The sequence below is a fragment of the Vipera ursinii genome, assembly GCF_947247035.1.
Source record: "Vipera ursinii genome assembly, chromosome: 14".
Lineage (NCBI taxonomy): Eukaryota > Metazoa > Chordata > Lepidosauria > Squamata > Viperidae > Vipera > Vipera ursinii.
In genome coordinates, this window is record NC_139527.1 from 3,152,176 (window position 1) to 3,177,404 (window position 25,229).

General features: G+C 49.4%; 1 protein-coding gene across 1 annotated transcript; it reads right to left on the reverse strand.

Annotated features, from left to right (window-relative positions):
• Window positions 1-4,806: 4,806 nt before the first annotated feature.
• Window positions 4,807-23,604, reverse strand: RAB35 (RAB35, member RAS oncogene family). Its single transcript, XM_083373611.1, has 6 exons — window positions 23,404-23,604; window positions 17,476-17,526; window positions 16,719-16,842; window positions 9,481-9,605; window positions 7,923-8,047; window positions 4,807-7,341 (listed from the first exon to the last, which is right to left on the reverse strand). Exons 1-6 carry the CDS (start codon window positions 23,453-23,455, stop codon window positions 7,213-7,215), a joined length of 606 nt encoding a protein of 201 aa, XP_083229737.1. The 5' UTR covers window positions 23,456-23,604; the 3' UTR covers window positions 4,807-7,212.
• Between the last annotated feature and the right edge of the window lie 1,625 nt (window positions 23,605-25,229).

The following is a 25,229-nucleotide window of genomic DNA, read 5'->3' on the forward strand; positions in this document are numbered from 1 at the left end:
AGATGGGAAAGTGTTCAGGGAAAACCACTTTTCTTTCATTCAGGAGAGCAGGTGACCCAAGGCCTGGGTTCCAGGAAGCAGATCTTGCAGACCTTTTGAAGACCAGCTAAGCGTTATGCAAAATCTGGAAAGGACACTTTCTTCCTCGTCCAAATCCATAAGACTCGCTTCCATCCTTAACTGGTCTGTCGCCTTGTCCCCGGAGGAGGTCAGGTGGAAACGAGGGCAGAGGAGAAATGATAGAGGGATCTTCTCTCTAGAAAGAGAAGGATCCTGCGGCCTCCAGGAGAAACCTTCAAAAGACTCCAGGTTTTCTCCCTCAGTTGTGTGTCTCACGCTTCCTTCCTCACTAGCCACCCGACCATCTGAGCCATAGCTCTCCAGAGAAGACCCAGAGAAAATATGAAGGGGGTTAAAATAGCCCATCCCATCAGAGATCGATTATCCTTCCAACAAGTGTTCGGTGTCTTCCAAAGATCTTGGACCCCTGTCCTGTACAGGTTGACATGAGAGGGAGCCTGGCCCAAAACATCTGGAAAACACCAGCGGAAGGAAGAGGCTGTAGGTAGACAGAAATCCAGTCTTCCTGCTTAAAAATCCAGGATTAATATTTTATATTCTGGGGGTATGCACTTATGAGGTAGCTGGGCTGTGGGGGGGGGCACTTGACCGGCCCCCAAATCATCCAGGCAACTTCCATGGCTGAGGTTGGACTGGATCTCCCAGCGTCTAGCTAAGGATCTTCATGTCTACGCCACTCTGCTTTTGGGGTTGAGAGACAGTGGTCCAATATCTCCCAGGGAGCTTCTGCGACTAAATAATGGTGAGATTAGAACCGGGGTCTCCCCCACTCTTAGGTCACCACTCTGGGAACAATAAACTTGGGAACAATAGCTCCAGCAGAGCCACGATCGCCGCTACTGAGGTCCTTTTGGAGCGATTAGGTTATAGCAGCAGGAAACGTAGCTGTGCAGATTTTTAAAATTAGCATCATGGAGATAGCTTCTTACAGCTTCCTAGTTTAAAGCTCCAGGAGAAGAAGAAGAAGAAGAAGAAATGCGGTAGTTGGTCAGATAGAATGAAATTGACTTGGTAGTTTGCAACATCTAAGTCCCGTTTCTCCAAACCTGGCAACTTGAAGACTTGTGGACTTCAACTCCCAGAATTCCTCAGCCAGCTAGATTGTTTATTTCTCCCTGACAACCTTCATACGTTGGTTTTTCCAAAATGTTCCTCCCCCTGAATTCAGACCATGATGAATTCCATCATCCCCGGCCAACATGGCTTAGCAAAGACTGGGCTGGGTGTAATCTGGCCCTTTCCGAGCTCCTGAACCAAGACAGGTGTAGGCAAGAGAATCCCGACATATATGGCCAATAAAACGTACGTCATCCCTGTATGCTTGGCAGGAAGCCACCTGTGATGATGGCTGTATTCAGACAATCTTCCTGACCTAGGATTAATGGAACAGGTGTAGGAGTTGACACCACAGGCTGAGCTACAGTGTGATTGGCTTGTTTGGGATGCACACGTGCCCGATGGGAGTTTCTTTTGAGTAGGGGCAGTAGTGCAGAGATTGCGCTAGGAAAATTCAGAGGAAGGTAGTTTAAAAATAATAATAAATAATAATAATTGCCTGGGTATCAGTGCAGGAAGCTGTGAGCTTATCCTGCACTGGAATGATATGGGGAGGGGCTTCAGACTCTTCCAATATTACTGACACCCCTCTCCAGCAAAGATGGCTACCGTCATTTGGGGTTGGAATAGCGTAATGAAAGCAATTGCTGCGTATCATCATTCCCTTTATGGAATTTGGGGTCTGCTGGTCGTTCGTTTGCTACCTTTCCCAGAATCTAGGTGGTCACTGTGTGTGTGTGTGTGTGTGAACCAGGGGGTGACAGTAGATGGAACAAGTAGAAGGAGGAGGCCAAGGAAAGGAGACTTGACCGCTGATTTAGGAATAATGGTTGACCAACCGGGTAAGACCTATCTTCTTCCTGACAGGCCAAAGATTAGACTAGGAAAAAGACTTAGGTAAAAGCTGGTGGAGTTGGTTCAACCCCCAAGCTCTTGCCCTTGAAAATACACCACCTTTGTGTTCGTCCATTGTTCTTAAAAACCTACCGACCTTTCTTAAGTCTTCTGCCTCTTGGTCAAAAAGCTCACGGAGGTGTCCCAGGGTTGCAGAAGAGACGGTGGCCCTTCATCTCTCCATAGCTGAGCTCCTGGGGGGACGGACGGCTCCCATCTTTAAAAAAGGGGGAGAGGGGAAAAAAAAAGCAAACGAGTTCAGGGAGTCCTCAACTTACAACCGTTCGTAGGGTGACTGTTTGAAGTTACAACGGCACTGGGGGAAAAAAAGTCACTTGGGACCGGTTGTCGCACCGACCACGTGTTCACTGTCACACGTGTTCAAAATTCAGAGGCTCGGCAACTGGCGTGTACTTAGGGCAGGTGATCCCCTTTGGCGACCTTCTGACCCGCAAAGTCAAGGGGGAGGCCAGATTCACGTCGCGACCGAACGAGTCCCTTAACAACGGGGGCAGAGAGTCACCAAATGGAGGCCAAGTCGCTTAACAACTGTCTTGCTGAGCAACGGAATTCTTGGGCTCGGGAGTCGAGGATTCCCTTAGGAGGGCTGAAGGAGAGAAGAACAGAATAAACGGGGGGGGGGGGGGGGAATCAGAAATGTACCCAGATCCGGAGGCTCTCGTGACAGGTGGGAAAATCCCCTTGCAGAAGGCAGAGGGGGCGAGATGGGCAAGGAATCCCGGCGTTAAAAAGAAAATCCCTGCACACAAAAACACTTTTGCTCCTCTCTCCCGTGTTTTTATTTTTTGAAAAAGGTGGTTTAATTTTTCTGCCCAAGAACGGAGAAGCCTTGGTTTTAGCCAGGATGTGCGGCTTATATCCTCTGCTGTAGTTGGAGCCGGGTTATCGGCCAGCCCTTAAATATTGTGCCCACTGGGAGATGTAGGGCACTACATTTCCCTTCCCCACCCCACCCCGCCCCTTTGCCCCGCCTGCATGGATGTTGTTGGAATGTTTGGGAATGATGGGACATGTAGTCCAAGAGGTCACTGCCAGGGAAGAGGGCTGGGGAAGCCAAGGCGGCTTTGCCCTCGGTTTGGGATCCGACTGGCATCTTCCCCTCTGCCAGAGAAACCGGGGAACTGGTTTGGCTGGTCACTGGTGGTGGTGGGTTACTGGTGGTGGGGTGGGGTGGGTGGGTGTGTGGAGGGAAGGAGGGGTGAAATAAAGCACATTGCTGGAGCGGGCAGACAGAATGTATTTATATAGGTCTGTGTACATACCAAACCACATCGTAATTTTTGTACGTAGCAGTCCTGTATATAACTGTACGGTTTTTATAAGATATTCTATAAAGGCATTATTTTAGTAGAAAACGTGGCGCTCTCCCTGATGCTTTGGGGAAGCCGGGTCTCCTCCTGCCAATCAAGCTGGACGTGGTCATCAAAGGCGGGTGAGGGCGGAGCTCCGTTCTCCGAGCTCGTGGGTTGGTGTCCGAACCTTTCGTTACCAGGCTAGGTAACATCCTCCGCGGAGTTGCGGGGATGTCCAAGCCATCCTTGTTCAGTTTGAAAGCATCGCCCGATTGGTCTACGATAGCGGCCACCTGCCAAAGGATGGTGGGAATGTGGACCGCTTCTGGACCAAAGCAATGAAGATAGAGGACATCAATTTAGCCAGCCTTCTCCGAAGCTGGTTACCATTCCCGATTAAACAAAATTAAAAGGCTCTTGCCAACAAAACACACAAAGATAAACCGGGGGGGGGGGAGACACTGATCGTCCGCCACTAGCCATCATTTGCTTAGCAATTTGGTTGAAGTTTCATTACGGTGGCAATGAAAAAAAGTGACTTACGACCAGTTCTTGCACACCATCCCCGTGGTCATAGGTAGGATCAGGACTCGGCTGCTTAGCAACTGGCATGTTTTTATGACAGTTGCAATGTGCCGGCGTCAGGCGATGGTCGTTCTGGCAAGCAAAGTCAACGAAGAAAGTTGGGATTCGTTCAGTGACCATGTCATTTGCTTAACAACTGCAGTGATGGGGGCAACGTCACGCGTGCGCATAAGGCTGTGCGCAATCCCCAAAGAAATTCCGCTCCCCACGATGGTCTTGAGGATTACCTGTACATGCATGCTTACTTTTGGGGGGTGGGGGGGCAAACATGTCTCAATTTGCGCGAGTTAAGCACAGAGACTTAGATTCTCACGTGGTGAGTGGATTCAGCCAATTGTGGTTTGCTTAGCCAACCGGTGAGGTGTAACCCATTGAATGACTTGATGCCTCTTGAGCTTTTCAAAGGCTTTCTGTGTGTTGCCTGGGATTGCAGGAGGCCTGAATTATCACAGAGGCTACATTTGCGCGCGCGCAGACACACACACACAATGAACAGAGTGACTGGGGAAATTGGGGAGTCTTCAAAAGTGGCTGATGTTGAGAAAACAGTGTTTAGAGTGATGTAGCATAAAAAAGTCTGATGTCACACATGCGCACACAGGTCTAGGACAACTTGCCACGGCTAACTCACCAACTTGCTGCAGGACGAGAAGTACGCTAACATAGAAGAAACGGTGGAATAGAACCATTAAAAGAAAAAGGGCAAAAGGAGGGACAGAACGAAATGTGGATGACACAAATTCAAACTGTTTTTCATTTTATTTTAAATAATCGAATTCTTAAATCGTCCCGTGGCGAGTTGTCCCGCCGTTCCGCGCACGGCCACACACAACACGCAAAAAAGGGATTTTCTGTTTCAAGGTGGGTGTTTTTATTATTCATTTATTTAAACAGTTCAACACTCTCTCTTGGAATTGTTAGCGTAAGAAAGAAAGAAAGAAAGAAAGAAAAAAATCCGTGTTCCCTGCTACCCGAGGATCCAATCGCTACTTGCGGCCACATCAACTTAGCACGGGGCAAAACTCACAATCACACACAGGCAATGCAACATTATTACTTACTACCCCGTTTGCGTCCACCCAAAAAGACAGGGCAGATTTGGCCAACTCCGGCTTGGAAATTCAACCCCGCCGCTGCCGCCCCTCCCCTCTTTTGTGCAGAAACCACAAGAGGGCAAAACCCCTTTCAGAAGAAGAGCCTCCACCTCCCGGCTGTCAGCCCCGAGATTTGAGGAGCTCTGCCAGCGGTTTCGACCACTGGAGGCGAGCAGAAGTCAAAGACCTGGAGCCTGGGAGGAAGCTTGTGGCAGCTTGGCATCTTTTATTTTTTTTGTTTTTAAATTATTTAAAAAGCGTACTTAGAAAGTTCCCATATACAGAAATCATCTAAGCAAGCCAGTTTAAAGACATCTCACTGCTCGACATTAGCACTGCTAAGGGGCAGCCCCTTCCCCTTCCCTCCCCCAACCCTGTGAACCGGCCCCATCCATCACTTTGTCCTTTTTGGCTCACAAGGTCTGGAGGTTAAGTAGCAGCCCCCGGCTGGACAGGCCCGGCGGAGGAGCAGCCTTGGGAAGGAACTTGGGTTCCAGGCTTACCAAACACGCCTCCACGTCCCTCGCCCGCTAGAGAAAATGCCCACCGGTGAGAATCCCCCGTTTCTAGCCGCACCCCACGCCACGCCTAGGCCCTGCTCTCTGTTCGTCTTGACCAGGCGTTCCTCGTTTCTTCCGAATCGCGAATTGCTCAGGGCCTGAAGCGTCTCGGACAAGGTTGGATCACGAGAAACGCAGAGAGAGAGAGAGAGGTCCGTGGTGAAAAACAGCGTGCCGAAATGGAGGACGCCCTTTCACTAGCGGGAACTCGTCACTGCTTCGAGTGGGATGACGGTAGCTGCTTCCTCTCCTAAAGAGCAGCCAGGCAATAAACGGGGGTGGGTGGGGGGGTTCTGCTGAGTCCTTCCAGCAAGATTTGAAGTCCGAAGTCCGAGGCCAATGGCCGTCGCTTAACATGACCAGGGTCACCGTCCGATGCTGAACAACGCAGGGTGGGACGTCACGGTGATTTGAGGATGGTGTGGCATTTTGCCCCCTTGATATGCTCTGGGGTGGAGGGGGGCAAATCAACACTGAGAAGCTGGTGATTATATGCTGGCTGAAGTTCGTGTTACCTTGTTTTAACCTAATTAGAAGAACCATTTGCTCTTCGGCAGCTAGAATCGGAATCAAGAGAGGCAGATTTTGTTCTGATGGGGAACAAACAAAAAACCCATCCAGCCATCCCTTCCCAAATTCTCCAGCTTTTGAAAGAACACACAAAACAAAAATTAAGGGGAGGGCGAAAGGGAGAACCACAACGAATTGATCCCATCAGAAGCACATTTCTGCATTCACACTTCATACCTGGTACAGAACAATACACGCTTATTTAAAGAGAGAGAGAGAGAGAGAGAGAGAGAGGGGGGGGGAGAGAGAGAATGATTTTCGTTCTGAAGTTTTTTTTTTTACAAGGACAGGGATACCACCTGGAGGGCAACACAAGTTTTAATCCTAATTTTTCTCCGCCACGGTGGTTTGAAGGTTATAAAAGTGTGCGTGTGTGGGGGGGGGTGTCTTTCCTTCTCTTGAAGGAGGGGACTGAAGGACAGAGAACAAAACAACTCTGGGAACATCCATTATTCCAGAGTTCGGGTGGGGGGAAAAAAGGATTTCAAAACGTTCTCCAGATGATCATCAAGGATCCACTTCTCCTTAAAGGCTAATGAAGGCCGGAGAAGAATGGCCGCCAATGAGGGCCGCCTGTTTTTTTTAAGGTCACTAGATTGTGCTTCTGGAGGGGGGGGGAGAGCAAGTAAACAAATTTTAAAAAAAGAGAGTTCTGAACAATTCATGATTGGTGGAGTCAGAGAAGGCAGAAGCCTGAAGGGACACGAGGAGGTGCAGCTGGTTAAAGCCAATATACATTATGTACAAACGCTCAAGTCCCCTCGGTAGGCAAAGTCACGGTTGTCTACCAGATGCTCTTCGAGAGGGAACAGAAATAAACCTTAGGATGGAAAGAGTCGGGCGGAACCAGCTCCGTCCCATCCTGTTCTTGGCACGGACACGGTAAGGTGCCTCCTGATCGAGAAGACGGAGGGAACTCCTTTAAATAACGGCACGCAGGGATGGGGTGGGTGGGTGGCTGGGTGGGTAAGAGTCCTGGGGCATCGCCTGCGCCAGGCTGCGAGGGCGGGGCTGCCCGAGCGCCCAGTCTCTGCCACCCCCGGAGGAGGAGGAAGGCCATTAGCAGCACCGCTTCTTCCGTTTACTGTTCTTTGTGAGTTTCACCACGTCGTTCTGTTGCTGCTGCTGCTGTTTTGCGAGGTTGTCCTTCTTAGCCCGAAGAACCAACTCCGTAATGCAGTTGAACATCTGATAGGACAGACAGATAGAATTCATTACTGGCCAAGTGTGGCTGAATACACACACACGCACACACACACACACACACAGAATTTGTCTCCGGTGCATAAGTTCTCAGTGTACAAACCCCAAAGGGATAGGTCATAGGTCATAAATCATCGTATACAGTTAATCCTAAAATACAAACGAGTGGCAAATGCTAAAATACCAAGAGGAGAAGATAACAGGAAAGATGAGAAGATAAAGAAAGAAAAAAAAGAGAAATGAGAAGATGGGGAGGAAAGGGAAGGAAAAGGCGGGGAGGCGGTTAGGAAAGGGGTCCTGGAGGCCTGGATTCCAGTCATGGCCCTCCCTATCCATAACGTGGACTTTGCTGTCTTCAAAAGAGCGACCCTTATCTTTCAGATGAAGATGGGCTGCTGGATCTTGTCCCGATGGCTTAGATCTCCTCTGTTGTTCCATGTACTTGTGAAGCAACGACTGTTACAACCACCGCCACTATTTTACAACCACTATTTTTCGTCCGTCGCCTACGGCGCTGGGCTCTTTTCAGAATTACTGGCAAAACCCCCATCGTCTTTCCCAATTACCTCTTCCACGTTAATGTTCTCCTTGGCGCTGGTCTCAAACAGCTGGATGCCCATCTGCCCAGCAAATTTATAGGCGTCTTCCATCTCCACCACTTTCCGTTCTGGGTCATCGTTCTTATTGCCAACTGGAAGAGCAAACGGAAACCGAGAGTCACGGCTGCAAACTTGTGAAAGTGGATCCGAACCCGTCGACGGCTCAAGACAGGTATAAAATCTGAGTTAGCAGTGATGAAAGTTTTACTTTCTTGCCCCAGGGGTTGATATATTCCCCCCCGCTTTTTTTCTTTCTTTTTTGAGGAACCTCAAGGGAGCCTCAATAATTCAGGATACAATCATAAGGACAGCAATGCTCCTGTCAAAAACGTCTCTTGTTTGGAACGTAACTGATCCTTCCTCAACCGGGAGCTCTCTGGATGTGTTGGAATGGCAGGCAGTCCTCCACATAGGACCAAAATGGAGACTGCCAATTATGTGGCGGTCGTAAAACGGGCCCATCGTGCGACCAACCTGATTTTATGACTTTCGGGTGGGGGTGGGGGTGGGGGTGTCATGAAGTGAACATGTCAGTGAACACTGCAGTTGTTAAAAGGTAAAGGTAAAGGTTCCCCCGCACATGCGTGCTAGCCGTTTCCGACTCTAGGGGCTGGTGCTCATCTCCGTTTCAAAGCCGAAGAGCCAGCGCTTGTCCAAGGACGTCTCCGTGGTCATGTGGCCGGCATGACTGGACGCCAAAGGCGCACGGAACGCCGTTACCTTCCCACCGTAGTGGTCCCTATTTTTCTACTTGCATTTTTACGTGCTTTCGAACTGCTAGGTTGGCAGAAGCTGGGACGAGTAACAGGCGCTCACTCTGTTACGCGGCACTCGGGATTCGACCCGCCAAACTGCCGACCTTCCGATCAACAAGCTCAGCATCCTAACCCAGTGACCAACCTGATTTTATGACTTTGGGGTGGTGGTGTCATTAAGTGAACATGTCAGCGAACACTGCAGTTGTTAAAACAACTCAATCGTTCGCTATCGGCACGGACACTGGAAATAAAAGTGCGGGTTTGGGGGCAAATTCGTCATAACATGTCATGTGATTGCAGGACACTGCAAATTTACGGCTTTATTTTATTTTCATGTGACCACAGAGGGGATCTGATCATCAGACTTTCAGGCCTGGGTTGAAAGTCCCTCCCCCACCCTTTTTTTTTTTAGAGGTTCTTTGTAATTTCAGTTGCTGTGCAGCCAGTCGTAAGTTGAGGACTATCTGTAAAACTCACGGCTGCCATTCTGGAAGGGGGCCAGCTTCGTCACCTCTGCCTTTTTCTCTCTTTTCCTTTTCTTAGGGCAAGCTCTCAATTATTAGATTTGAATTTTTATCCTAATACTACAGATAGGGGAGGGGTTAATGGTGGGCCAAGGCCCAGTTTATCTAAAACTGAAGTTTATAAACAAAATAAATGGGAGACTGGGAAATTGAAATAGTTGTAGTGGCATATGGGGGGATAAAGGCCTTCCAGTAGCGGGGGCCTTGCTCTATCAAAACCTTCCCCAAACCAGAGAGTTTTACCTAATATCCGGCACACATCGTCGCAATTCTGGTTTATTTCATGCAACCACCGCTTGACATTCACGAAAGACTCCGCGCTCGTGACATCGTAAACCACAATGACCCCGTGGGTGCCTCGGTAGTACCTGAGGGCAGAGACAGAACCGTTATCAAGGCGTGACCCCCCAAATTCATCCAAGTTCACCTTGGATGACTTTCCAGCTCTACCCGCTGTCTTCTTCTTCTTCATCATCATCATCTTCTTTTTCTAGTGCACTTTTATCATTTCAGGGAATCCTAAAAAGCTGAAGTCCAACACACGTCGACCATCAAACTGAGGAAGAAGAAGATCTCAGGGGACAGTCTACGTTTCCACTATTATCCATCAGTTCACTTTAGGACGGGAGGATAACGACCGTTCAACATCCAAAACCGACTGAACACCGCAAAGGAAGGTGAAAAGCAGGCATCCCGGGATAATTTTGCAAGATCCAATTTGAGTTGGTCACCGGGACCAGAGGTTTTGCTCTTCTGAGCTTTTGGGGCCTGGGCTGGGACCGTCAACTCTCTCTCCAGAACTGTGCGCACCGGGCTGTGCTGTGTGTCATATTTATATGGTGACGTGGCACATTATATGGCACCAGGAAACAACAATCAACGCGTTACTAGCCAGCCATCAACACCCTAATGAAATTAGAATAGAATTCTTTATTGGCCAAGTGTGAGCGGACACAGAAGGGGCTTAATTAATAAGTAATTAATTTAATTAATAATTAACAACTAAAAGCCGCGCGCAAGCAGGAACCAGACGAATACAATGCGTAGAACAGCCCAGGTGCGCATATTCTGGAAAGAGAGAGAGAGATGTTCCCGGATGATGGGCCCCAGCGCAAAGCCAAAAGCTTGGAAGAATAAAACCTTTGGTCCCCAGTGACCAGCTCCGATTGGATCCTGATTTTAACACACACCCAGGGTGTGTTAAAAGAGCTTCGGTAGCACAAGAGTTCGCAAGAACGCTTCTCTGATTTTAAAAAGAGTTCTTTTCCTGCTTTCCTACTGTAAGAAAGCAAAAATACGGATGTGTTTTGGAGAGAGAGAGAGAGAGAGAGAGAGAGAGAGAGAGAGAGAGAGAGAGAGAGAGAGAGAGAAAGAAAGAGATCAGCCAGGTTGCTGGCTCTTCCTTTCAGCGCATTGACGCTAGGGGGGGAAGCGCATGATGTGGAAAGCCGAAAGAGAGATCTGTGGGAAGCAGAATTGGCAGATCTGAAATATCAGATTGCCATGGAGAGGACTTGGTGAGCTGGGGACAATTGCTGTCCCCAGGAGCCTGCCTCGAGCAGATGAGAAACTCAGGAGAGAAGAAACAGCCGGGGGAGAATAGAATACAGAATACCAGAGTTGGAAGGGACCTTAGAGATCATCTAGTCCAACCCCCCCCCCCCCCCGCTCAAGCAGGAGACCCTATGTATTTCTGGCAAGTGGCTGTCCAGTCTCTTCTTGAAAGCCTGATGTGATGGAAACACGCACAGCTTTTGGAGGCAAGCGGTTCCGTTGGTTGATTGTGGTCACTGTCAGAAAATTTCTCCTTGATCAGTTTCCATCCACTGCCCCTTTGGAAAACAGGCTGACCCCCTCCTCTCTGTGACAGCCCCTCAAATACTGGAAGACCGCTATCCGTGTCACTGCTGGTCCTTCTCTTGGCTAGACCAGCCATGCCCAGTTCCTGCAACCCTTCTGCATACGTTTTAGCCTCCAGTCCCCTAATCATCTTTGTTGCTCTTTCTCTGCACTTTTCCTAAAGTCTCAACATGACAAGAAAGGTTGGAAGGCATGGCGGTGACGGAACGGGGGGCGGGGGAGGAGGGCAGCTGGAGATACTGAGGGATGACCTTCCCCATCAACCTGCCTTAGAAATCCTACCATAGAGAGATACGGAGGAAGGCTGAAGGACAAACGTCAACCTCCATTTTTGTTATATCATCATTCGGGACTCTAGCCCTGAAACATAAAAGTCACTCCTCCAGTCATAACATCGAACTTATCAAGGCCAGGGCAGAAGTTCTAGGTGTAATCACAACCTTCTTGAAGGAAGCCTGGGGAAGTGGGGGGGGGGGGGGAGAGGGGAGAAGATGGGTGCTCCATTGTTGGAGAAGAAGAGGTTGGACAGCCGTTTGTCTGGAAGGGTGAAGGTTCCTCCCAACTCTGTGGATTCTGAAAAACCTGCATGGATCCTGATGACAAGCAGATGGACCAAAATCAACCACAGAGACTCTTTCAGAGGCTTTAATGCAGGGGCCTTCGAACCTGGCCCTTTAATGACTTGTGGACTTCAACTCCCAGAATTCCTCCTGGCTGAGGAATTCTGGGAGTTGAAGTCCACAAGTCATAAAAGGGCCAAGTTTGAAGGCCCCCTGCTTTAATGCAGGTGTCAAATTCTCCCCAGTGGGCCTACGGCTTCTCTGTTTTTGCATTACAGGCACTCCTTGACTTAGGGCGAGTTGCGTTTGGAAGGCAATCAGCTTACTACGGATTAAGCTTAACTCAGCGCCTCAACCTGAAATCCACCTAGTACCCCCCTTGGCACCTGTTCTGCTTGAACAAAACCATCACTTATGCATTTATTTATAGATTCATACTACGGGGCCATCCAAACTTGCAGAAATAGGGCACCGGTCGTTGTACAAGAAAATCACCACCAAAATATTCTGATATTTTGATACATTCTGGTAACATCCTGATACACCCGTATAATCAAACATTAATAAGAATAATTACAATATTCCTACAAGACACATACAAGAGCTGCACAGAGCAGGAGAACCATTTCGCTTAAAAATAAACCTGAAAAAGAGTCAGGCTAGGCTTAATAAATTCACCAAGGAAGATTATATATATATATATGAGACACGCTCGGGATCACAAGACAGGATAGAAAGACCCATACGTGGACTAGAGCAGAGATCCCCCCCCCAACCTTTCAGGCACCAGGGACCGGTTCTGTGGAGAAAGGTTTTTCCATGGACCGGAGGGTGCGTGGTTTTGTGTGCTGCCTGGGTCCCACGCATCGGGCTTTGCTTCTCTGTGGGGACCGGTTGCTGGCACGCCGCGACCCGGTACCGATCCATGGATTAGAGAACAAATGAAAGTATACGATGCCATCAAGAGGGTAAAAGAATTGAAATGGAAATGGGCTGGTTACATAGCCGGAAGAGCTGAGGGCAGGTGGGCTAAGGAGGTCATAGAATGGATCCCACTTGATCAAAACCAAGATGAATCGACCACATCAGCAAATACCATGGGCCCAATTGGTAAAAGGAAGCTCAGGGCCGTCTGGGTTGGAAACATGCGGAAGAGGCCTTCGTCCTGCAGCGGATGGACAATGGCTAGAATGATGATTGATGATGATGATGATGAATAAAAGACCTCTGCAAAGATCTGACCTGGAAAGTTAATACCACCCAGGTGGCCAGAAAGGCCCAACAGAGACTCCACTTCCTCAGGGTCTTGCGGAAGAACAGGGTAGAACAACAGCTAATGACCCTCTTTTACCGGTCTACTATAGAGAGCGTCCTCTCGTATGGTATTGTGGTTTGGTGTGCTGGTTTGACAGCCGTGGATAGGAAGGCATTACAGAGGGTGGTGAGCACAGCACAAGACATTGTGGGCTGTTCCCTGACACCACTGGATGACCTCGCCAGGGCTCGCTGCCTTGGAAGAGTGAGGAAGATTCTCAGGGACAACTCACACCCTGGTCGGTATCTCTTTACTCTCCTCCCATCGGGTAGGAGATACAGGAGTATAGCCAGCCGTACCAACAGGCTGAAGAACAGCTTTTATCCATGGGCTGTTAGGCTTTTGAATGGGAAATAATTTTATAAACTTTATGCAGAATTGACTTGCGAGACCGGTGTGTGGTGCAATTCGTTCACATGGTGTAATAAGATGGTTTATGTCACAGTAAGCTGGGGGGGTGGGGGCACGAAGGGAGGCTCAGCCAATCTCAATGTATACATGGTTGTACTTTGACAATAAAGGTTCATTCACATGGTTGGAGCTGTCCAACCTTGGCAACTTTTAAGAATTGCGGACTTCAACTCCCAGAATTCTCCTGCCAGCCATGGGAATTGTGGGAGATGGATGAAGTCCACAGGTTTTAAAGTTGACCCAGTTGGACAACCCTGCTTTAGAACATCAACAGGACTACGCATGAGTAATGCACCACCAATAGGAGAAGGAGCTGTGGATATGAAACCTACTCCTGACCAGAAACTTTTGTCCAGGGGAAGACTTGTGAAGGCACCAGAGAACAGCCGAGCTTTGCAACGGATATCTGCCCATGGACAAAGTTTACTTCGGATTTGTTAACCGTAGGACTGGCCAACTGCACACAGGATACTGAGGTTCAGGAAGTCTTATGTTGAAATTGTTCTGCCTCGTGGGATTGATTAAGCAATCTTCTTACCAGTAGAAATCAGAAAACGTAACTCTCTCTTTCGCTCTTCTGAAAAACCGAGATCCTCAGTCAAACTCCACACCACGTGGTTACACATTTGGGGAACTTCAGGACACGCTCAGCCCCCTAGGCGTGGCCCTGCATGGAGAGTTGGGCCCGTGGCATAGATTTCTCTGTTCTCGTTTAGAAGAGGGACTTTCCCTATCGGAGCCAGCGTTAAGACATCCACTAAGCCACCCGTGTTGGTTGCACACGCACATCACCCGGAAGAAAAGATCTGCTGACACTGTCAAGGAGACGCTGACACACGTCTCTCTCTCTCTCTGTCTGTCTGCAAGTGCCTCTTGCACACCCCTTCACCATTTCCTGCTGTAGGCTGGCTCACAAAGCACAAACCACAAAGGGTACGCTTTTGGGTTGTGAGGAAGTCAGGGTTGGCTCTGCCCCGTGCGCTCACACGGTCTTAAGAAGTGCGCAAAGTGTCCTTAAGGTACACATAGGCAACCGTTCCAGTTTTTTTGTTGTTTTTTTTTAAAAGAGAAATTTAGGGGTTTGGAAGAATCTTCCTTCCCTAACTGCAAACTGTGATGTCTTATCAGACAAATTCTAATCCGATCCACACACACTTATCAACAAAACATAGAATCATTGAGCTGGAAGGGATTTTGGAGGTCTTCTAGTCCACCCCCCCTGCCTGTTGCAAGAGACCTTACGCCAGGGGTAGGCAACCGTAGCTCTTTTATGACTCATGGACTTCAACTCCCAGAATTCCTGAGCCAGCCCACGCTGAGGGGAAAGGGAGAGGATTCCAAGCTGAGCCATGCTGGCTCAGGGATTCTGGGAGTTGAAGCCCACGGGTCATAAAAGGGCCACGGTTGCCTACCCCTGGCCTAAACTATTTCAGCCAAATGACTGTCCAGACTCTTATTTGAAAATCTCCAGTGATGGAGCCTCCACAACTTCTGATTAATTGTTCTCACTGTCAGGAAATTTCTCCTTCATTCTAGGTTGGATCTCCATCCATCCATCCACCTTATCTAAGTCTCACTCATGGACGCTTTTGATCAAGTGGGATCCATTCTATGACCTCCTTGGTCCACCTGCCCATAGTTCTTCTGGCTATGTGACCAGCCCATTTCCATTTCCATGCTTTGACTCTCTTGATGATGTCGTGTCCTTTCGTTTGTTCTCCAATCCATGTGCGGCTCTTTCTAGTTTGTCCCTTTCCATGGCTCTTTGCGCCACTTGTGGCTTTTGTATCAATTGTGAGGATCGTAGCCATGTTCCACTGGCCTATGTTAGATACCTGAGACTAACACCGATCACATCTGCCGATCTGCACTGGACTAGTGTGGCAGAGTATAGCCTATTCTTCCTTCAACGTATCAGTGCAAATCTAATCTTATCCAAGCATTAATTTCTTCTTTCCGTCCTGCGAAAAGCAGCGCCATCAGATTGATCTATCAACGGCAAATTGGAATGCTGTTCTTTTGCTTGGCTTTCACTCTTCTCCCTAGCTGGTGCAAAGCTGAGACAATGAATCCCACATTTTAAGTATCATCCGCTCTAAATCAAGCCCTGCCCTTTACATAGAAGGCGTTACGTATAGAGCAAAGGTATTTTAGGCCACTCAAGAATTCTTCCAAAGCAACCTTACAAATCTATTTTAGGTCATGGAAATTGGCCGCTGGAAATACCTCGACTTCCTCACAATTCTCGGGCTTCTTTGGGGGAAAAAAAAAAAAAAAAAAAAACCAGACCAGTAAGCCAGTGAAAATATTATACTGTCAATTTCTTAATTCTTGTTCTCCCTGGCAAACCACCCTCTTGAATGAAAAGGGCGCCAACGAAAGGGCTACAACTGGACAGATAAATCCTCCCTGCTAGGAGAAAAAAGATTGAAGCGCCAAAGCATTCAAGTGGCCTCAGTGGGGGTTTTCCCCATTTTTCTGGCGTGCAATGATTCAGAGCTGGCCTGCCGTTTCTTTCCCTGAACCCGCTTTGCCAGGATTCTATGACAACCTTGCTCTACAGAAAGGAAAACCTCAGCGCTATTCATATGTCCGTTTTGTGTGGAAAAGGGAGCCGGCAGCAAGAGAGAAACGGCTCGCAACGAGCTCGGCTCTCACTCTGGCTTGCAACACCGTCTCGTACAGAACGGAGGACCTACTCAGACCAAGCCGGTAATTTTAGCGACCCTTCTTGGCTAATTCAGGAGCAAACTAAATGACAAGTTTTGGTGGGACTTTGAGGACGGCTGAGATCCAACTCTCACAGTCCTTGGAACGTGCAGTCGGGGACGTTGGGAGTTGTATTCCAACCGTATCTCGGCGGCTAGAAACCCTAAATACCCCCAGTGGTCCCTTGGTACTCAACTGCTGGGAAACTCATCAAATTCGATACTCAATGCATTTTGACATGCAAATTTTTGTCCCGGTACTCATCGTTGGTTTGGTTCTCCAAGCACAAGCTAGAATCTGTCGGTGTCGGCTGCCTTGTGACTCACTACATCATTCCTTATGGGGGGGGGGAAAATGTTTGATACTCGTTTTTGGTACCCATCGTGTCTCATGGGAAAAATTAGCCAGGAATAACGAGGTACCACTGTTATTATGTGAAGACAAAAACCCACAAACGCTTCCACGTATTTTCAATATTCTGTACCTTTCACAGATGACAATCCGACTCGTGAGGCAAACTGGAGGGGCGGAAAATAAACAACAGCTAGGGGGAAGAAATTGGGGTCTTATCAGAACAAAGCCATGGCTTAATCCAGTTCTCTGATTGGGTTTTTAAACAGACTCACGTTGATGTGATCGTCCGGAAGCGCTCCTGTCCCGCAGTGTCCCAGATCTGTAACTTGACTTTTTCCCCATTGATTTCAACGGTCCGAATTTTGAAGTCAACGCCAATTGTGGTAATGTAACTGCCTGTTGGGGGGTGGGGTGGGGGGAAAACAGCACAGAAATTGTGGGAGTTTCTGAGGGTACTACCTGCAACAAGCCAATTACAGACAGCTGGCTGCTTCTGAATGATGCAAAATTGACTAGGGATCCTTTTTCGGAGGTTGACAAATTATCTAAGAGAAAGTATTCCTGGCCTCCACTGTTTCCATTCAACTCTCCCGTTGAAACTATTTTTTTTAAACAACCCCCCCCCAAAAAAACCCTCTCATTATTTGTGGCTCTTCTAGATCATCACCAGCCGAAATCCCTTGGCTGATGGGCTCTTCGTAGGCCCTTTCTAGCAGAATGAGTAGGGCGGGGGTCTTCAAACCTGGCCCTTTTATGACTTGCGGACTTCAACTCCCAGAATTCCTCAGCCAGCGTGCACGCTGGCTGAGGAATCCTGGGAGCTGAAGTCCGCAAGTCATAAAAGGGCCAGGTTTGAAGACACCTGGAGTAGGGCGAGCCAATTCCAATGGGGCAAGGCGGTTCCTCAGATATGCTGGACCCAAACTCACGCATGTTCTTCAATTTTTTTCTCTCTCTCTCTCACACACACACACACATACGGGGAGCCTTGGCTGAAGGCTCCACTGGCAGTGCCAATGCCCAACTTACCTGAGAAAGTGTTGTCTGCAAAACGGAGCAGCAAACTGCTCTTGCCGACACCTACACGAGAGAAGGGGGGAAAAAAGAAAAAAAAGCTAAGTCTGCAAGTCACTGCTGGAGCCCTAGAGAGCAGCATTTTATTTCCATGCTGTTTACTCTGGGACTCCTGTTTGAATATTTATACGGCACGGGCTTGGATACGGCACATCTGCTCGGCCGAAAGAAGGGCTCTGTAGAACCACAGGGCTGAAAGGGACCTTGGAGGTCTTCTAGTCCAACCCTCTGCTCAAGCAGGAGGGCCCATGTGCCCTTCTAGGCTCTGTAGAACCACAGGGCTGAAAGGGACCTTGGAGGTCTTCTAGTCCAACCCTCTGCTCCAGCAGGAGGGCCCATGTGCCCTTCCAGGCAAAGGACTCTCCAATCTCTTCCTGAAAACCACCAGGGATGGAGCCTCCACAACGTCTGGAGGGCAAGGGGTTCCAAGCTGGCAAGCACCCAAAATGTGGGCGATTTCTGAAGCGTTTCACATGTGATGGAAGACCACCCCCCGGGAGGAAAATTGCAAGGTCAGAAGGGATGTTTTCCTTGGTGCCTAAGAGACAAAGCCTTATACAGAACAGGATGCAGCGACCACTTCCTCTTCCTCCTCCAGTTCGCCCGTTTCTGCCCAAACACAAGCTGACCTCCATCTTTCCAGCGTGGCGATAAAAGCTCTCAAAGACGCGAGAACGTTTCGGGGTGTGTGTGTGTGTGTGACAGGAGACGATGGAAATGACAGGGATGAAAACGCAACAGCATTCGGCAGAGCAGCCCGACTCACCGCATTACAGCAATAGTGGCCGACAAGCCACAGACTCTGGCTTGACAGAGCACACACGACACAAAAACAAACATTCGGGCTCAGAGCGGTGCTTCGTGACCTCGGCAAGTTTTAAGACGGGTGGACTTCAACTCCCAGAATTCCCCTGCCAGCACGGGGAATTCTGGGAGCTGAAGTCCACACGTCTTAAATGTGCTGAAATGGAGAAAAACGGTCTGAGAAGAACATGGGCGCCGAGCTAACGTGTCCATATACGAAGACACCACGCATCACTTCCCTGAATTTTTTTAGGTGGCAGAAGACTTAACTTCCAACTATCTCCTGATGACTGGCCCATTGGTACAGCAGGACTAGAACTCAGGTCTCCTGGTGATTGGCCCAAAATCACCCGGTTGGCTTTCATGCACATGGCGGGACTAGAACTCACCCTCTCCTGGTGACTGGCCAGCACAGGCAGCTGGCTTTCATGGCTAAGGCGGAACTAGAACTCACCATCTCCCAGTTCCTAATCTGGTGCCTTAGAAGAAAGGTCGTGAAACAGGGCAAAATTCACTTACTGAATGCCTCACGTAGCAACAGAAATTTGGAATTCCGCTGTGATTGCTAAGTCGAGGACTACTCCACAAAACTTTCAAACCAGTTTCTATTTCAATGGGCCTATAATAATCTTATAAGATAGACAGGCCATACGAAAAGAAGAAAAAAGACCAGTAATGAGGAAATGATAATATTCCTGATATAATTAAACAAAACTCTAGGCAAGGCGAGAACTGAAGCTTGAATTTCTAGCTCACACCTCGGTAAACACGAAAGCCTTGTTTGCTTTCTAGAAACTTTTATGAATCGTACACAATAAAAAAAAGAAAGAAAGAAAAGGCTGAGCTTTTGGGTCCGTAAGTTAAGGCTAAATACAAAAGGGAAGAGGAGAGTGACTCGTTCCTCACAACAATCAGATGTGGGAATGGCGAAGCGCTTGTAATCAACACGAAATACTCTAATCTCTTGTAGCGTGGCCTATAAAACTATAAACACCTAGGTTTCAAGGTTTGCCTCATATCCCTACAAGGGCCCTTCAATCAAGTGCTCCTTATTTAACCATTCAAGCTGTCCCATCAGGTACGGAAATTAAAAAGTGCCCTGAAACCTGTTACAGACCGCATACTATTTATAAATCTCCCTTTCACTAAATCTCTAGGCTCATATAATCCAAAGGCTGTGTAAGTTAAGACCTGACTGCTTCTTAGATGAACCGTGATTAGGTTGCCTGATTGGCAGATCAAAACTCAATCCCCACCTTCGGTTTTCCGTTTCGCTACGACGCTACTACTAAAATTAAAATTAAAATTATTCAGAGGGACTGGGAATAAAGGTAGAAATTATTTCACATTAGCCCCAATTATAAGTAAGGAAGTGTGTATGCATTTCAGGTTACTGTTGCCTCTCCTTTACTCCTTTAAACAAAATTAAATTACAAGCTATCTGTGGCCGAGGGCAGCCTTATTATTATGTACTCTCTAAAGTGCTGTAGGTATAATGGCGTATACTTAAAAAAATCTAACCTCTGGATAGGTGTAATACGGTGGCTGAAAAGAAATGTAGTTCTTAAGTGTCTTTTATCTTTGTCTTCTATCCAGCCTCTAAGAATCATCTCTGGAGTACTTTACAACAGCCTTCCATCAATCCACAGTAACTTATTGTACAATACACATTCGGATCTTTCCTTCCTTCTGAGACTTGAAGGCAATGTGGATCTCTCTCTCTCTCCATTTGATTCCCACCACAGTCCAAACCTTGTGTTGATACACCGTGGAGGCTGGATTTCCACATCTGGGGAGTGATAGGCCTGAATCACACCAGGGAATGAATGAAGGTCTTATGAAACTACAGGCAGTCCTCTTTTAGTGACCTTTTTGAAGTTATAAAGCCACTGAAGAAAATCTTAGGGCCGTTTTTCAATGACCATCTTTGGCGACCTTCCGAAAAGCAAAGAGTCAACGGGGAAGCCAGAATCGCTTGGCAAGTGTGTAAACTAGCTTAGCAGCTAGAGGGATTCACTTAGCAACTCTGGCAAGAAAGGTTGCAAAATGGGGCAAAACTCATTGAACAAATATCTTGTTTAGCAAGAGAAATTTTGGGCTCAATTGCGGTCAGATGTCAAGGACTGCCTATATTCCTGTTTACGGTTGCAGGATCCGTCAAGTGACCTTCCCAGCTGGCTTCCAACAAACAAAGGTCAATAGGAAGGGCAGCAAGTTGTTTCAATGTCTCACTTAATGGCCACAGTGGTTCACTTGACCGTGGCAAAAAGGGACTGTAAAATCAGGCGAGATCACACGATGCCTCGCTTAATGACTGCACCACTTAGTAACGAATTTTTTTCTGGCCCTTGTGGACTACCTGTACGTGTCGGAGTGCTTAGACTACGTAAAACCATAAAAGATCATAGTTCAGATCATCCTCCCTGCTATAGATCTCATTGGATGACCTATTAACTTATTAACAGATTGTATAAATCTAATCTACCTCTGAAGGAAGTTGCAAGGATTCTATACACGTGGCCACAAGATGTCCACGAAAATCACTGCTCTCTGTGGAGAAAGCCTGGGATCAATCCAATAAATATACACCCTACTAAACAGAGTGTTTCAGTGATCAGAAGTATTATATAAAAGTCTTGCTCAGCCATCAAGATTACCGAGTGACTATGGAGAAGTCACACACATGCCTGTTGTGGGGAAAAGCCTACAGAGAAAATAGCCACTTTAAGGAACGTTATCAAGGCAAACTACAAACTCACACTGGCTCCATTCACACGACTAACTGAACCACCACTAGCAAGCTAGTTTATCTTAAGACTGTTGGGTGAATCCAGGCCAAGGGGCCAGTTGATGGTTCAGCACGTCACACGCATGAAGTCAGAAATTACACCAACTGAGCAAAATCACGGTTAAGCAGAATGTATCCTGCAAAGTCAATACCAGGGGCTCTCCAGGTTTCCAAACAAGAGGCGTTTCATCCCTGCTGAAAGATGCAACAATCTGAATTCTTCTGTTCCCTCCCCATTTGACCGTTTTGTAAAAAAAAAAAAGTGACTCAATGCCAGTTGCATAAACGTATAATGCCAACCTTGCTTATTATTGATACACGCATCCCTACACAAGGAGAGTCTTTATCAAGGCAGTTGGACTTTCTTGGTTTTCGCTTCAGGGCGATTCGCTTCTCCTTACCCGAGAAGCTTCGCAGGTCGGCTTCTGAAGAAGCTCCTTGGATGAGAAGCAAAACGTCTTCAAGGAAATAACAAAGTCCGGCTGCCTTTGGGAACTGAAAAAGCTTCCTGGAGGAAAAGCGAAACGCCTTCAAGGAAATAACGAAGAAAGTCCAACTGCCTTTTGAAAAACATCCTCGGGACAACCCCGACCTGGATGACTGAGAATCTCCATAGAGATTTCTCAAGGAAAGGAAAGCAATGGCTCTGGTCCTGCACCCCCCACCCCAAGAAGACATCATCACATACAGCAAATAAATACAGAGGCAGAAAAGACATTGACGTTTCTCCAGGCCAGACCCTCCCACCAAAGCCAGGGACCTACTGCTCCAGAGCTGAGCAGAGCCATCTTGGATCCCCCTCCCCAAATCCCCCCCCCCGCCTCCTTCCCACCCAGCCCTTATCCTTCTGGGGTCTCTGTCCCTTTTGGGTCCTTCAGGTATTGAGGGGGCCTCTGCCTCCCTCCTCCCCCCAACCCTCCTTGGGTCTCTGTTCCCGCCTTATCAGGACCCTCCCCCAAGACAATCCTCCTTCTCCCCCTCCTCCTATTGAGGACCCTTCTGGGGCTCTCCCCCTGCTTCCCTCCCCCTCCCTCCTTGGGGCCCTGCTCCCCCTTATCAGGACCCCCCCCCAAATCCTCCTGGGCTGCCCCTCCTCCTCTGGAGGCCCCTCCGTTACCTTCTTCTGGGGGGGGCTCTCCCTTTTCTCCCCTCCCCCCTCCTTGGGGCCCTGTTCCCCCCTTCTTATCAGGACCCTCCCCCAAGACAATCCTCCTTCTCCCCCTCCTCCTCCTGAGGACCCTCCCTTACCTTAAGTCCTTCTGGGGCTCTCCCCCTGCTTCCCTCCCCCTCCCTCCTTGGGGCCCTGCTCCCCCTTATCAGGACCCTCCCCAAATCCTCCTGGGCTGCCCCTCCTCCTCCTCTGGAGGCCCCTCCCTTACCTTCTTCTACGGGGGTCTCCCTTTCCTCCCCTCCCCCCTCCTTGGGGCCCTGCTCCCCCCTTCTTATCAGGACCCCCCCAAGACAATCCGCCTTCTCCCCTCCTCCTACTGAGGACCCTTCTGGGGCTCTCCCCCTGCTTCCCTCCCCCTCCCTCCTTGGGGTCCTGCTCCCCCTTATCAGGACCCCCCAAATCCTCCTGGGCTGCCCCTCCTCCTCCTCCTCTGGAGGCCCCTCCCTTACCTTCTTCTACGGGGGTCTCCCTTTCCTCCCCTCCCCCCTCCTTGGGGCCCTGCTCCCCCCTTCTTATCAGGACCCCCCCAAGACAATCCGCCTTCTCCCCTCCTCCTACTGAGGACCCTTCTGGGGCTCTCCCCCTGCTTCCCTCCCCCTCCCTCCTTGGGGTCCTGCTCCCCCTTATCAGGACCCCCCAATCCTCCTGGGCTGCCCCTCCTCCTCCTCTGGAGGCCCCTCCTTTACCTTCTTCTAGGGGTCTCCCTCCCCTCCCCCCTCCTTGGGTCCCTGTTCCCCCCTTCTTATCAGGACCCCCCCAAGACAATCCTCCTTCTCCCCCTCCTCCTCCTGAGGACCCTCCCTTACCTTCTTCTAGGGGGGGTCTCCCTTTCCTCCCCTCCCCCCTGCTCGGGGCCCTGCTCCCCCCTTATCCGGACCCCCCCACGACAATCCACCCGAGCCCCCCCTCTTCCTATTCTGAGGCCCCTCCCTTACCTTAAGTGCTTCTGGGGGGGTCTCCCCCTACTCCCCCCCTCCCATGCCCCCCCTCCCTCCCTCCCTCCCTCCCTCCTTCCCTCCCTCCCCCTCCCCCCGGCCCGTCCGCCTTCCCGGCGCTCAGAAAGGCCAGGCTCGCTTCGAGCTTTCTCCCCGGCCGGAGAAGCCGAGCCCGCCTCCCTCACCGCTGTCGCCGATGATGAGCAGCTTGAAGAGGTGGTCGTAGTCCCGGGCCATGGCCTCTGGCGGGCGGGGACGGGGGGGGAGCTCCGGGGGAGCGGCCGCTCCCGTGGCGGCGAGGCGGCGGCGTCTCCTCAGGCGGCGCCGAGGCCGGATCGGCTCCTCGACCTGCAGCCGGAACTGACAGCGGCGGCGACGGCGACAGCCCCCGCCCCGCCGCTCGTCGCTTCCCCGCCCGGGCGCATGCGCACTGCTCCGCCCGGGCGGCTGGAGAGAGGGGGGAAAAAAACCGCCAGCGGCTCGAGGCAGCCCCTCCGCGCAGGCGCGACGGCGCCGCCCTTTCTGCGTCGCTTCCTCTCCTTCTCCCACTCCCCCGCCCTCGCCCTTGCTCAACATGGCGCTCGGAGCGCTTCCGCCAGGGCTGGGGTTCTTCTCTTCCCTTCTTACCCCAGCCGGACCACTGCCCTAGAGAGGATGCCCAGGCGAGAATGCCTCTGAGAGAGGGCAGAGTGCATCTACTGTGAGATGGTCTCACGAGGTCGATGTTCGTTAAGGTGCTTGCAAGTAAAAGGCAGCACGCAGGGATGCAATCAGTCGAAGCTTTATTTAACGATAAAGTCAATAGAAAGAGTTCCCTGGCGTGGAGGCATCCATGCCTGGGTTGAGCTCATGGATAAGCAAGCAAAAGAAAGAACAAAGAGAACAGAGAGTAAGCTAGAGCAGCGTTTCCCAACCTTAGGAACTTGAAGATGCGTGGACTTCAACTCCCAGAATTCCCCAGCCAGCATAGCTGGCTGGGGAATTCTGGGAGTTGAAGTCCACGCATCTTCAAGTTCCTAAGGTTGGGAAACGCTGAGCTAGAGAGAGAGCATCCCCTTGAGCAGAGGTATTTATGGGGGGTCTCAGCCCCTCCCTTACCATAAAACTCTCCCTCCAATGGGGCTGCAGGGGCCGGGGACCTCTGACCCACCAGTGGGAGCAAAGAAGCCTCTTTGCTCCCATCTGATGACCTTTTTGGGGAACTGCCATGGCTGGCACAAAAACATCTAACATCTACTTTATTACATTCCTCTGTCTTTGCTATGTATTGGAGCTACAGCATATCCTGAACCCACAACATTGCAGTCTTCATGGAGGGCTGAATCATTTGAACCCTGCAAGTTTGATATGGGGGGGATGTCTTCAAACTCGGCCTTTTTATGACTTGTGGACTTCAACTCCCAGAATTCCTCAGCCACGTATATATGATGTCTACCTGCTGGAGGGCTGCATCTTGCTTTGTGGGCTTGTTAGAATTGTTAGGATTCGCGTTGCATTTTTCTAGCCTTAGCTTGCAGATTTTCAAGCCGTAGGCCCTCAACGTGACGCACTGTTAATTTGCATAATTCAGGCTAGATTGATTAAAGTTTAGACCTAACGTTATTGCTGCAGAAGCAGAAATGAACCAGGAAACCTTATGTCCCAGAGAAAGTAACTGCAAAGTTTTCCCCGAATACCTGAACTGCCAGTATGTGACTTGTAAAGTTTAAAGTTTGCTTCTTTCTTTTTCCCCACCCTTATTTTAATATCTTGACAACAGTAAGTTCACTAAATTCAGTGGAATTTGCTTCCTTAGAAATCGGAATAAGATTAATTACCCTGTCGGAGAAGTTTTGTGTAGCACCCAGAACATTTTTAGAAATGCTACAGTTGTATGAAGATGACTTAAAAGTAATCATAACGCATTGACTTGGAGGAGAAATCAAACCTTAATTTTGGTTCATTACAAAGCCAGCCAGTAATTTAGACTGGATTTGGCCCACCTATTTGTCCACTATCAAGTCCTTCCCAA

Bases quoted from the DNA above. Each gene is read 5' to 3' on its own strand.
- RAB35 (XM_083373611.1), bottom strand. From the start codon at position 23,455: ATGGCCCGGGACTACGACCACCTCTTCAAGCTGCTCATCATCGGCGAC. The intron at 17,527-23,403 runs GTGAGGGAGGCG...TCTCTCGTGTAG, and splicing joins GCTCATCATCGGCGACAGCG to GTGTCGGCAAGAGCAGTTTG. The intron at 9,606-16,718 runs GTGAGTCTGTTT...CTCTGCCCTCAG, and splicing joins TTCCGGACGATCACATCAAC to GTACTACCGAGGCACCCACG.